Source organism: Lepisosteus oculatus, chromosome 1 (assembly GCF_040954835.1).
Source record: "Lepisosteus oculatus isolate fLepOcu1 chromosome 1, fLepOcu1.hap2, whole genome shotgun sequence".
Lineage (NCBI taxonomy): Eukaryota > Metazoa > Chordata > Actinopteri > Semionotiformes > Lepisosteidae > Lepisosteus > Lepisosteus oculatus.
Genome location: NC_090696.1, coordinates 21,038,123 through 21,051,762, shown reverse-complemented (window position 1 = coordinate 21,051,762; position 13,640 = coordinate 21,038,123). Strand labels below are relative to the sequence as shown.

At 50.7% G+C, this 13,640-nt stretch overlaps 1 protein-coding gene across 7 annotated transcripts in view; it reads left to right on the top strand.

Annotated features, from left to right (window-relative positions):
- The window catches only part of cacnb3a (calcium channel, voltage-dependent, beta 3a), a 60,803-nt gene that overhangs the window by 29,251 nt on the left and 17,912 nt on the right, over positions 1-13,640 (top strand). For 6 of the 7 annotated variants that reach the window (XR_011189091.1, XM_069187249.1, XM_069187252.1 and 3 more), the window contains 3 exons: positions 8,787-8,906; positions 10,367-10,489; positions 13,141-13,256. Coding sequence is in view for 6 of the 7 variants with exons in the window: in XM_069187249.1 (XP_069043350.1) it covers positions 8,787-8,906; positions 10,367-10,489; positions 13,141-13,256 (359 nt within the window). In the remaining variant the exon portion in view is untranslated. Of the gene's footprint in view, positions 1-1,074; positions 1,640-8,786; positions 8,907-10,366; positions 10,490-13,140; positions 13,257-13,640 lie in introns of those variants that run through there. The other variant, XM_069187258.1, reaches the window with a different exon arrangement.

Here is a 13,640-nt window from a genome sequence, read left to right as displayed (position 1 = left end):
CCCAGCCTGCAGAACCCTTAGCTGGCCACGGTTTTGTCATTGTGTTGCTTTTTCAGTAGAAATCGGGATGATCATCCCTGGTCCAGAGAAAGCAGGGGGAATGATACTGGGGGAGCAGGCCACTGGGTTTGCTATCAGTTTGTTTTCATCTTCAACAACATGGCTGGGTATCTTGTTTCAGTCTCCCACCACTCTTTGTGTAAATAAGTGCTTCCTACGCTCTGTTTTCAGAGCACTTCCTCACAGTGCCCACTTGTGTCCTCTGGTTCGTGTTTCACTGTTGATCCTGAAGAAGTCCTTTGGGTTTATTTTCTTGAAACCCTCTGAGGAGATTTTAATGAGCTCCCTGTGGTCTCCTTCAAAGACTAAAGGGGTTCAGTTCCTTCCAGGTGTAGGGCACTCCCTTGAGCCTAGGAGTCTAATAATAAAAATTCCTTATGCTTATATAGCGCTTTTCTGGACACTCCACTCAAAGAGCTTTACAGGTAATGAGGACTCCCCTCCACCACCACTGTGCTGCCCCACCTAGATGTTACAACAGCAGCCACAGTGCGCCAGAACGCTCACCACACACCAGCTTTCAGTCACCATACAGACCCACACAGACCGCAGGGTGAGCGCCCCCTACTGGCCCCACTAACACCTCTTCCAGCAGCAACCTTAGTTTCTCCCAGGAGTCCCATCCAGTTACTGACCAGGCTCACACCTGCTGCGTTTCAGTGGGATGTCAGCTGTGAGTTGCAGGGTGATATGGTTCCTATCAGGAAGAAAGACTAGGAAATCTTTCTAATGTGTCATACAGCAGTCATCACTTATTTTTAGAGAATGTCATGCTCCGTTATGCATTGAATTGTTTTTGAATAGATGACACAGAATAATTATTGTGCTAGGAACACAGTAATGCCTTCTCCCTGCAATGAATAAATATGGCATATAATATATGAAATGTCTGTCATTAATTACTAGACTTATTGACCAGAGAGATTACCTGCGGGCCCTCGCGAACTCAATAAATGAAGCACAGAGTAAAAACGCGCACAGCCCCACACCTGCTGGTCCAGCTCTGTCTGAGGCCCGGAGTAGCGCCTCCTCGGGACCCCCCGGACACGGGCGGGGTGTGCGCGCCTGGGAGGGGAGCGGGAGAAAGGAAGGCTTTTGTTCCAGGATTCTTGAGGACCGAGAAACAACACACACTCGCACAGCCATCCTATCGGCTCTCGGCTCATTAATCAAACACGAAACCACTCTCCCGTCTACGATGACTCCACTCCGACGCGCCACAAACGGTTAACTCGGAGAGAAGACCTGACGGCGCTCGCCCACGGATCTCCGCTCTCTTTCCGCCGCTCCCCGGCCGGATACTACCCCTCACTGTTAAAGTTAAGACCCTGGGAATTTGATTTGATTTGATTTATTATTTTTTTGAAAGGAGAGAAAAATCCCTGCCCAGCGCCGCTCTCCTTCCCCTCCTGATGCGAGTGGGTGTACGCACGCGCGTGTGCTCTCCCCGTTTGCCCCAAAACGCGGTAGCCACGGCCACGGGCACGGGCACGGCCGCCCGCCCCCCTCTCTCTCTCCGCCCCCTCGGACCCCTATGTACGAAGACCTGCATCTCCATGGATTGGAAGATTTGGCGCCGGTGAGTCAGCCGCGGGTGCTGGGGGACGGAGCTGGGATCCTTCCCGGGAGGAAGGAGGAGAGGGGAGCGCAGCGCCCGGCACGCCGGGAGGACACCTTTCCACAGCCTCTCTGCCTCGTGGGACTGTAGCTGCGTTAGCCGTGCAGGCAGCGAGCTGCGAGCGCGCCCGTGGGAACGGGGAGTGCTTCTGAGGAGGGGGCGACGGGAGGTAATGAGGGACCCACTTAACTGGAGCGCGGCTTGACAGCATCGTTTAAAAACTGCATTGATTCATATCTCTGCAGAGGCGATCCGCGGCGTGGATGGGCGTTCTGTGGGATTTAAAACAGGAGGAGACGGGGAAATTGAGGAAGGGGGGCTTACTCAAGCATCTGGCTTGGAGAAGTTGTTGATAAGGATTCCGCTGGCGTTGTGTAGCGGGAGTGCAGGCTGTGCGCTCTTGTCTCTTTCTCTCGCGTCCTCTTTCTGGTCCTCATATCCCAGAAACTCACAAAGCTCGCGTTTTCATCGCTATGGGGAGGGACAGTGCCCTTAGATTTGAATCCATCCTGTGATATAACCAGGGCCAGCCATTCCTGGTCGGGGGGGTGGGGGCAGCGTGTCTACTGCTGTCCCGGGTGTCTTTAAAGGACCAACTTCTGCAGGGCTCAGAGCAGCAGTGAAAGCAATGTGATTAAGCCAGCAAAGAGTCTGTTTAGGTGGTTAAGCTGAGCTGGAGTGAAGTATTGTATTCTGGGCTGATTCTAAAACAGCACAATTGTCAGCGTCAGCGTCAATTAAGCAATCAGAGATTGAAATACCGGTTGGGACAAAGTCCTGTGATGGATTCATTGGAATGATAGCGTTTTGACACGAGGTCCTGGAACAGGGGTGGGCAGCTCCAGTCCTTGAGGGCCTGGTCCTCCAGATTTTACAGGTAGCTTGCAATGAAACCTAAAAGACCTCAGAAATGTTTTTTTTCTATTCTAATAATTAGTTTGGAATCGATATGGGAGGCAGCATGACAACGAGAGGACTCGGGAACTGGGGTGGCAGATGGCAGGGATTTTTTTCCTAAGGGACAGGGGGTCCTCCGGTTCCTCTGGTTCCTGTTCCTGCTGTCAGTTAATTGAGCTCATATTTACTGGCTTAGCTAGGAGTGTCCATTGCAGCTTCCTAATCAATTCAATTGCAATTCTTTTACTAAGGCAATATTTTACGTGGGGTGTCTTTAAAACCTTTTCACACTGGGTCGGAGATCTTTTTGTTTCCAGAAACTCCATACTTCGACCAGATTCAGTAAAAGAGGAGTCCAGGGTGGGAATGAAATGGGTACAACACAAGGCACAAAAAGGAGCAGTCTGGTAGCCACCACCGTACATCGTTCTGCTTGGGCTTTGTGCCCTGAATGGGCGTCCTCTGGATGAATCCACTAAGGTTTGTGCGTAAAGCGCAGGTCCTGACCTGGACGCTCACCTAGAGGTCTGGCATTTCAACAATTCTTTAAGGGAAACTCTGGATTGGTTCACTAAGATTTCAAACGGCAAATCAACTCTTTTTCTCTCCTTTGGGGGGTCTGCTCTGCTCTCTGTTCCTACTTTCCAACACCGTTGGTTTGAGCATTCCTCTTTTGGAGAGCTGACAGAATTAGGGTTCTGTTCGTTCGAAGAACCAAATATAGCAAGGAGGCGCACCTCCCCAACTGCGCCAGGGGCTGGCGTGCTGTCCAGGGCGTGCCCTGCTTTGGTAAGCAACAGGATAGGCTCGGGCTCCCCCACAAGCCTGCACTCATTTCTAACCACAAAATCCATTCCAGCCAATGTGCCGGTTGGAAGAGCTCCTTTTAGGTCTAGTTGCCGTGACAAGTGAACTTGCCCACTGAGCCCGAGGGAAAAGTTAGATTTGAAACGCTTGTCTGTAAATCATAATCTGCTGTGCTGTTTTGAGGTTGTTTTATTTCTAGATTGGTCAGGCCAAGGACTCAGAAAGTCCAGAGGGGTGAAAACAAGCTTAGGCATCCTGCCGTATCAGTGTGAGCAGTCTTGACACTTCCACTTGAGCGTCTATGTCAGACCCTTCATTGCGCGTAAGCTGAACTGTATGCTAGTGGAGGGCACTGGCATGGTTTCAGATTACTCCTTTTTGTGCCTGGTTTTGTGCCACTTTCACTCCAGTTCCTTACCAAATGGAATATAAGTATTCAAAACAAATAAGTATGTAAAGTGTCTAACACAAAACCAACAAGAAAAGTGGACAATTCTGCATTTTCTGTGGGTGGGGGGAGGGAAGTGTTTGCTTTTCAATGATGCAAACATAGTTCTTTGCTTTATAAGGATCTTCTATGGCATTTTCCTGTACAAGCAGCTGCAGTCTTGTCTTGGTATTAAAAAATCAGCATCTGCACCAGATTTTTCAAGACAGAGACTTTGCACCACATTGGGAGATGAGATGATGAAATGGGGAGAAACGCACCAGTGATAAAGGAAGGGGAGCGAGGGAAGAGGAGAAGAGAAGAAGCAGCAGTATGCTATATTTAGGCATGTGTGGGTGTGAACTGCAATTCATCTGCCATGATAGGAGTTATCATCTGTACACAACAGAACAGATTTCACCAAGCTCCGCAGGACTGAGGGCACAGCACCTGGGCTACAGGGCTCCGCAGGACTGAGGGCACAGCACCTGGGCTACAGGGCTGTGTAGGACTGAGGGCACAGCACCTGGGCTACAGGGCTCCGCAGGACTGAGGGCACAGCACCTGGGCTACAGGGCTCCGCAGGACTGAGGGCACAGCACCTGGGCTACAGGGCTCCGCAGGACTGAGGGCACAGCACCTGGGCTACAGGGCTCCGCAGGACAGAGGGCACAGAACCTGGGCTATAGGGCTCTGCAGGACTGAGGGAGCAGCATCTGAGCTACAGGGCTCTACAGGACAGATGGCACAGCATCTGGGCTACAGGGCTCTGCAGGACAGAGGGCACAGAACCTGGGCTATAGGGCTCTGCAGGACTGAGGGCACGGCACCTGGGCTACAGGGCTCCGCAGGACTGAGGGCACAGCACCTGGGCTACAGGGCTGTGTAGGACTGAGGACACAGCACCTGGGCTACAGGGCTGTGTAGGACTGAGGACACAGCACCTGGGCTACAGGGCTCCGCAGGACTGAGGGCACAGCACCTGGGCTACAGGGCTCCGCAGGACTGAGGGCACAGCACCTGGGCTATAGGGCTCTGTAGGACTGTGGGCACAGCACCTGGGCTATAGGGCTCTGTAGGACTGTGGGCACAGCACCTGGGCTACAGGGCTCCGCAGGACTGAGGGCACAGCACCTGGGCTATAGGGCTCTGTAGGACTGTGGGCACAGCACCTGGGCTACAGGGCTCCGCAGGACTGAGGACACAGCACCTGGGCTACAGGGCTCCGCAGGACTGAGGACACAGCACCTGGGCTATAGGGCTCTGTAGGACTGAGGGCACAGCACCTGGGCTATAGGGCTCCGCAGGACTGAGGGCACAGCACCTGGGCTATAGGGCTCTGTAGGACTGTGGGCACAGCACCTGGGCTATAGGGCTCTGTAGGACTGTGGGCACAGCACCTGGGCTACAGGGCTCCGCAGGACTGAGGGCACAGCACCTGGGCTATAGGGCTCTGTAGGACTGTGGGCACAGCACCTGGGCTACAGGGCTCCGCAGGACTGAGGACACAGCACCTGGGCTACAGGGCTCCGCAGGACTGAGGACACAGCACCTGGGCTATAGGGCTCTGTAGGACTGAGGGCACAGCACCTGGGCTATAGGGCTCTGTAGGACTGAGGGCACAGCACCTGGGCTATAGGGCTCTGTAGGCTGTGGGCACAGTGGTGGGGCTACAGGGCTCCTCAGGACAGAGCCAACAGGACTAAGTAATACTGGGCTGGATAAAAGATGCTCATGGCTGGGTTTCTAGAGAATGGCCTCCCAGGACTAAGCTGGAGAATGGTAAACAAAATATGCAAATTGATTGACTCAGGACATGCACTGATCAAAACAGGAAACCGTGGCTTTTTACAATTTTACCATCCAAATTCCAGGGACTGAACCAGCGCTGTCCAATCCTGATTCTGGTGTGTCTGACCTGGAAAACACACAAAGCACACAAAGTGGCTCTTTAGGACCAGGATTGGAGGCCTTCCATGTAAACTGTCAAGACAGGCACAACATTTTATTTCTTGGTCTTTGCCTTCAAAACAAACCAGAGAAAAAGTGCAGATGCAGTATTAGCGAGTCCCCCTGGCCCTGGCGCACTGTTTGAAGCTGGCACTGTTCACTGCGGTGCAGAGAGACCAGCGGGTGCCAGGGGGCACCGGCGCGCAGGACATGAATAAGTTATCTAGACCGGGGGCAGTTTTATCTGCTTACAGTCTCCCATAGGTTCCACCTTACCCAGATGTGTCTGAAAGGAACTCGGGAGACAGATGCAGGGATTTGAGAAGGGAAGGTATCATTACTTTACTTGGCTGAATACTTGTAGTATTCCAACTTGACTTACATCTGTACCTGTTTGCACTGCTGGGCATTTTACTGGGAAGCATAGTGCCGCACAGCCAGCATAAGGACATGCTCCCCAGTGAGCAGGAACTGTGACGTATGAGACGCCCTCTTTCAGATCAGACATTATGTTCAGGTCCTGGCTACTTGGTCACTAATCATGACTAAAGATCTTGCTTGGAAGAGTAGGGGTGTTTGCCCCAGTGTCTTTCCTCAATCACACTCTGGTCCTGTACAATCTGTCCCCTCGTAATCCCCCTGGAGCAGCAGCGTCTCTCTCCTGCCCTGAGCTGCTGTGCAGTGGGGCTGCAGCGCGTCTCCCAGGTGGGACGGCACTGCAGTGGGGGTGGAAGTGGGTCCCTGCACACATCCTTGCATGTGTGTAACAGTGCTGCTTACCTGTCCGGAACGGAACGTCAAAGCGGAGCTCCTGCGGATCTTTCAGAAACCGTCCACTCAGGACCCCCGAATCCAGAAGCATTTGGCGCTGGTCGCTGGGAGAAACGTCTCCTTCAGGACCTCGAGTGCGTTTGGGCTTTCCTCCCAGACTATTCTTTCAAGAGAACACACACACACACACACACACACACACACACACACACACACACACACACACACACACACACACAAGAAGCCAAAAAGAACAGGGCTGGAGCACTGCAGCCCGATTGTCCCCTGAGGCCTTTTAGCTCTCCTGGAAAGTATCGATCGGCGATTGGGAGCCCATTTTAAAAGGTCTTCATTGCGCCCGGTGACTCAGGTTACCAGCACCGGAGTGAGGCGAGTCTGCCTCCGGCACCCTAGAGCAGCTATCAGGTTTCCCAGCTCCTGGAAATCCATTAGAAAGCTATTTGCCGCCTGCGTTACTGGAATGAGAGTTGGCGAAGGTGAAAGGCTGGTTCACCGAGGGACTGGGGGAGGAGTCAAAGCTGCAGAACAGGGAGCTTGTGCAGTGAAAAGACAGAGGGATGCCTGAGAGAAATGTGCGAGATATACAGTACGGCTGTATATCTTAAAGCAAGCTGCAAATACAGCACCCCAACAATTCTCACCAGTCGGACTCCGCAGAACAGGCTAGAAACACTCAGCCTCCCTTCCAGTGCCTCTTAAAAGAATATTGGGGAATATTTGTTCCATCCATTTTCTCATTGCTTCTTCCAGTTCAGGGTCGCGGGGGAACCAGAGCCTATCCCAGCATGCAACAGACTCAAAGCAGGGTACACCCTGGGCAAGACACCAGTCCGTCACGGGGCACACACAGACACACACACCAGGGCCAGTTTTCCTAGAAACCAATTAACCTCCCAGCACATGTTTGGACTGTGGGAGGAAACGAACATTAACAGGGGAAGAACATGCAGTCTAGGGGACTTGAATAACAGATTTCTACAGAACCATCAGTGAAACAAAGACCTGGAATCGCAAATTAAAATGAAGAGGCTGTGCATTCAGAATTGGGAACTGGAAGCACCTCTTTTACACAATGGGTGGTGGAGGCATGCACTGCCATGATGAAGAAGTTGATTCCTGTTGTGATCTTTCAAGGAATGAGATCCTTGGATAGCAATCCAGCGAACAAGATGGGTCTAATGCACTCCCCTCGTTTGTAATCTGTTTAATGTTATTTCAAGGTGGCTTCCCACCAAGCAGAAGGAAAAGTCCATTAAAACATCAGCATTACGCATTGCGTTTGTAATATGCATCTAGACAGTGTGTCCAAATTTGGATTTAATGATTGGTTTAATGTATAAGAAAATGTAAAAAATGCTAACATTTCTAGAGTAAATTAATGTTTTTACAGCTAAAAACCTCCATACATTACAAATCTTGGGGATATTTTAATCTTTCTACACTGCACCCCATAATGCACAGATATATACAGTAGGAACAAAACTGACCCATAGTGGAATTCTGCCCTTTCTGATGTAAGTGCTGGTACCGGACACAGCAGAGCACTTAGAAGACTGGGATTGGACAGTGAACTAAATGGCAATGCAAAAGAAACTGAAATTGAACACCTTAGGAAACTACAGCATTATCATTCATTACAATTAGGAAAAACACCGGTTTTGTATTTGGGGGAGCCCGGCGGCTCACCGTGTCAAGATGAGTGCTGTGAGTGCACAGGATTGCCAGCTGTGTACCTGATCTGTCTGCTCTCTTTCAATCATGAATGTTTTCTCTGGGGGGGCTCTAGGCACTGAAGTCTCTCTCTGTGGCTCAGTCCCAGGCAGGGATGGGTGATCTCTGGACGTTGTGCTGAGAGGCTTTGGATACTTAACACAGAGCCATTGCCAGTTAAGGGCCCCCACACAGAGGCAATGCTGGTAGTATGTGGCACAACACCAGGCAGAAAACTGAGGCAACACTGACAGCCTCTTGTAAACTCGGGATTGTGTCATGTTGGGGGGCTTTGAGTAGAGCAGCGCGATACTTGCTCGAGAAACAGGTGCTCCTGGGGGAATTTCACAACAACGAATCGTTAAGGGCTGAGACCAGCGCAGGCTTGCCCGGATCAAAGGAACAGACTAACACAGGGTAGAGACGAACGCTGTGGCCCTCCCTCTGTGCCGTGACGCGGTGTGATTACCGGGCTCTCAGCAGGGGGCGGAGTGACTCCCCCCTCTCCGTTCCCTCTCTCCGCAGGGGTCAGCCGATTCGTACACGAGTAGACCCTCGGATTCCGACCTGTCCCTGGAGGAGGACCGGGAGGCGTATCGGCGTGAAGCCGAGCGCCAGGCCCTGCTGCAGCTCGAGAGAGCCAAGGTGAGCCTGCAGTCCCTCCTGCTGATCTCGCAGAACAGTGACCTGCTGCAAGAAAGCACCGCCAGTTCCATTGCGGTGTTTTGTAAGTGAGCACACTATAGTTAAGGAGAAAGGATCTGTGGTTCATACAGGTGCTTTTACACAACTGACTACAGGTTTCTGATGCAACAGCTATGCAAAGCATTGGTTGAGACCAGTGTCCGTCTATATGCCTCCTACACAACAATCTGGTATACTGGAGTGGTCAGAAAGAGGACTATCCAGTTCATTCTAGTAAAGGATTTGTGGACATCCGGGTCTTTAATTGTCCGATCAACATCCTAATTGACTCAATTAAGTATTAAACAGCTGGCTGTATCGCAGTCATGATAGGAAGATCCTGTGTTTGGCTGCCCCTGCAATATATGCTTTCTCTTCTTCTGGCTCAGAAATATCATTGACCTGAGGCATGGTAAGGTGCCAAAAAAGACAGCACTTCACCTGTATTGGATTTTTTTGATGCTGCTAAACATGGTTACTTATTAATGCATATTAAAACTTTTTTGGGATGTTGGATTTCCATTTCGACATTTTTAAGTTTTTGTGTGTATATGCAAAACTGTCTAGAAGTTGTTCTTTTTTCTGAGATTTAAAGAACAAAGTACGACCCGAACTCTGCATTTACAAAAACAGGTCTGTTTTAAATATAAGAGCTGTTAAAAAAGTTAAAGTAACGTTAAAGCTTGTCAGCTTGTCTCCTGAGGAAATAGCCTGTCTACAGTATGTAGGCTGCCAGGAATACCTGCAGTGGGACAAGTGTCCCTCACCTTGTGTCCACACATCCCCAGGGCAATCTCACACAATTGCAGGTGCAGGGCAAGGGCTACTGCTGTCGACACAGGCTGGAGGTTAGCCCAGCACAGCCCTAGGAGAAAGCCTCTCAGATGGCCAGTCCATTAGCCTATTTAACGCAACCAGTCTTGTTGATCCGAATATCTGTGAGTAGGAAGATTAAAAGCTGGCAGATGTGTCCAGATGTTCCAGCCTGGGTCACGCCTCTAGCCAAATGCGTGGGTGGGATTAGCCAATCAGGACTCACTGTGTTTCTCCCGGCAAACTGCAGCCCCTGCCCTTGCTGGGTGTCTGTGGGCTAGTGTTGATCACAGTCACTGCCGAACAGCAAAGTGTCACACCGGCTACATCTGACTGGTTGGGTTTTCAATTTAAAAACGTAGTGATTTAAAAAAATCATGAGTTTCTCCACTCAGCCTTCTTGCAGTCTCTCTTTGCAGACCACTCATACTGCTTCTGCTTCTGAGTCTGGTGTCACAGGCAGTCTTACAAAGCAGAGTAAAGCCTCACCCATTGAATCAGACCCGATGTGTCGATGCCTGATGTTTAAGCACTTTGTCAATCAGAAGCTATGCAAAACCCACAACAAGATGAGAGAGTGGCCTGTGTGTTTGTTGTATCTTCTTCAGACTAAACCAGTAGCATTTGCTGTGAAAACGAATGTCAGTTACTGTGGGGCTTTAGATGAAGACTGTCCTGTCCAAGGTGCTGCTATCAACTTCGAAGCCAAAGACTTTCTACACATTAAAGAGGTGAGAGGGTTTGAGGGCACAATACTGTATTTTGGTTCAAAAGGAATGGGAATTCTGGATCAGAAGGATGGGATTCAGGGGCATAGGATCCACTATGCTGTTTCAAAAGGAGAGGGTGAGGGAGTGTCAGAGCTGTGATTGTGTGTCACTGCAGTGTTACAGTGAGGGAGTGTCAGAGCGGTGACTGTGTGTCACTGCAGTGTTACAGTGAGGGCATGTCAGAGCTGTGACTGTATATCACTGCAGTGTTACAGTGAAGGAGTGTCAGAGCTGTGACTGGCTGCAGTGTTACAGAGAGGGCATGTCAGACCTGTGACTGTATATCACTGCAGTGTTACAGTGAAGGAGTGTCAGAGCTGTGACTGTGTGGCTGCAGTGTTACAGAGAGGGTATGTCAGAGCTGTGACTGTATATCACTGCAGTGTTACAGTGAAGGAGTGTCAGAGCTGTGACTGTGTGACGCTGCAGTGTTACAGTGAAGGAGTCTCAGAGCTGTGACTGTATATCACTGCAGTGTTACAGTGAGGGAGTGTCAGAGCTGTGACTGTGTGACACTGCAGTGTTACAGTGAAGGAGTGTCAGAGCTGTGACTGTGTGTCACTGCAGTGTTACAGTGAGGGAGTGTCAGAGCTGTGACTGTGTGTCACTGCGGTGTTACAGTGAGGGAGTGTCAGAGCTGTGACTGTGTGTCACTGCAGTGTTACAGTGAGGGAGTGTCAGAGCTGTGACTGTATATTACTGCAGTGTTACAGTGAAGGAGTGTCAGAGCTGTGACTGTGTCACTGCAGTGTTACAGAGAGGGCATGTCAGAGCTGTGACTGTGTGGCTGCAGTGTTACAGAGAGGGAGTGTCAGAGCTGTGACTGTGTGTCACTGCAGTGTTACAGTGAGGGAGTGTCAGAGCTGTGACTGTGTGTCACTGCAGTGTTACAGTGAGGGAGTGTCAGAGCTGTGACTGTGTGACGCTGCAGTGTTACAGTGAGGGAGTGTCAGAGCTGTGACTGTGTGTCACTGCAGTATTACAGTGAAGGAGTGTCAGAGCTGTGACTGTGTGTCACTGCAGTGTTACAGAGAGGGCATGTCAGAGCTGTGACTGTGTGTCACTGCAGTGTTACAGTGAGGGAGTGTCAGAGCTGTGACTGTGTGTCACTGCAGTGTTACAGTGAGGGAGTGTCAGAGCTGTGACTGTGTGTCACTGCAGTGTTACAGTGAAGGAGTGTCAGAGCTGTGACTGTGGCTGCAGTGTTACAGAGGGCATGTCAGAGCTGTGACTGTAGATCACTGCAGTGTTACAGAGAGGGAGTGTCAGAGCTGTGACTGTGTGTCACTGCAGTGTTACAGTGAGGGAGTGTCAGAGCTGTGACTGTGTGTCACTGCAGTGTTACAGTGAGGGAGTGTCAGAGCTGTGACTGTGTGTCACTGCAGTGTTACAGAGAGGGAGTGTCAGAGCTGTGACTGTGTGTCACTGCAGTGTTACAGTGAAGGAGTGTCAGAGCTGTGACTGTGTGTCACTGCAGTGTTACAGTGAGGGAGTGTCAGCTGTGACTGTATATCACTGCAGTGTTACAGAGAGGGAGTGTCAGAGCTGTGACTGTGTGTCACTGCAGTGTTACAGTGAGGGAGTGTCAGAGCTGTGACTGTGTGTCACTGCAGTGTTACAGTGAGGGAGTGTCAGAGCTGTGACTGTGTGTCACTGCAGTGTTACAGTGAAGGAGTGTCAGAGCTGTGACTGTGGCTGCAGTGTTACAGAGGGCATGTCAGAGCTGTGACTGTAGATCACTGCAGTGTTACAGAGAGGGAGTGTCAGAGCTGTGACTGTGTGTCACTGCAGTGTTACAGTGAGGGAGTGTCAGAGCTGTGACTGTGTGTCACTGCAGTGTTACAGTGAGGGAGTGTCAGAGCTGTGACTGTGTGTCACTGCAGTGTTACAGAGAGGGAGTGTCAGAGCTGTGACTGCGTGTCACTGCAGTGTTACAGTGAGGGAGTGTCAGAGCTGTGACTGTGTGTCACTGCAGTGTTACAGTGAAGGAGTGTCAGAGCTGTGACTGTGGCTGCAGTGTTACAGAGAGGGCATGTCAGAGCTGTGACTGTAGATCACTGCAGTGTTACAAAGAGGGAGTGTCAGAGCTGTGACTGTGTGTCACTGCAGTGTTACAGTGAGGGAGTGTCAGAGCTGTGACTGTGTGTCACTGCAGTGTTACAGTGAGGGAGTGTCAGAGCTGTGATTGTGTGGCTGCGGTGTTACAGTGAAGGAGTGTCAGAGCTGTGACTGTAGATCACTGCAGTGTTACAGAGAGGGAGTGTCAGAGCTGTGACTGTGTGTCACTGCAGTGTTACAGTGAAGGAGTGTCAGAGCTGTGACTGTATATCACTGCAGTGTTACAGTGAGGGAGTGTCAGAGCTGTGACTGTGTGTCACTGCAGTGTTACAGTGAGGGAGTGTCAGCTGTGACTGTAGATCACTGCAGTGTTACAGAGAGGGAGTGTCAGAGCTGTGACTGTGTGTCACTGCAGTGTTACAGTGAAGGAGTGTCAGAGCTGTGACTGTATATCACTGCAGTGTTACAGTGAGGGAGTGTCAGAGCTGTGACTGTGTGTCACTGCAGTGTTACAGTGAGGGAGTGTCAGAGCTGTGACTTTCTGTGTGTTATAGAAATATAACAATGACTGGTGGATCGGGCGGCTGGTGAAGGAGGGTGCCGACATCACCTTCATCCCCAGCCCTCTACGACTGGAAGCAATGAGGCTGAAGCAGGAACAGAAGCAGAGGTACATGCCACTGTTACATGCCACTCAACCTCAATTGAGGCTTCCCCTAGATAACTTACCGATAGCTGTTGCAATAATGTGTGTGCATAATCTGGGAAAATGTATTGATTCAAATTTGAATTCAAAGTACAGACCCCAAGCTGTTTAGACAAAAAGGATTTTATCTGTCCATCTATTTTCCAACCACTTCTTCCAATTCAGTGTTACGGGGAAGCTAGAGCCTATTTTAGCAAGCAAGGAGTACACTCTGGATGGGCCACCAGCCCATGGCGGGGCAGACAGACACAAACAACACAGGCACACTCACACCAGGGCCAATTTATGAAGAATCCAATTAACCTACCAGCATATCTTTTGACTGCACCCAGGGGAAACCCACATGAA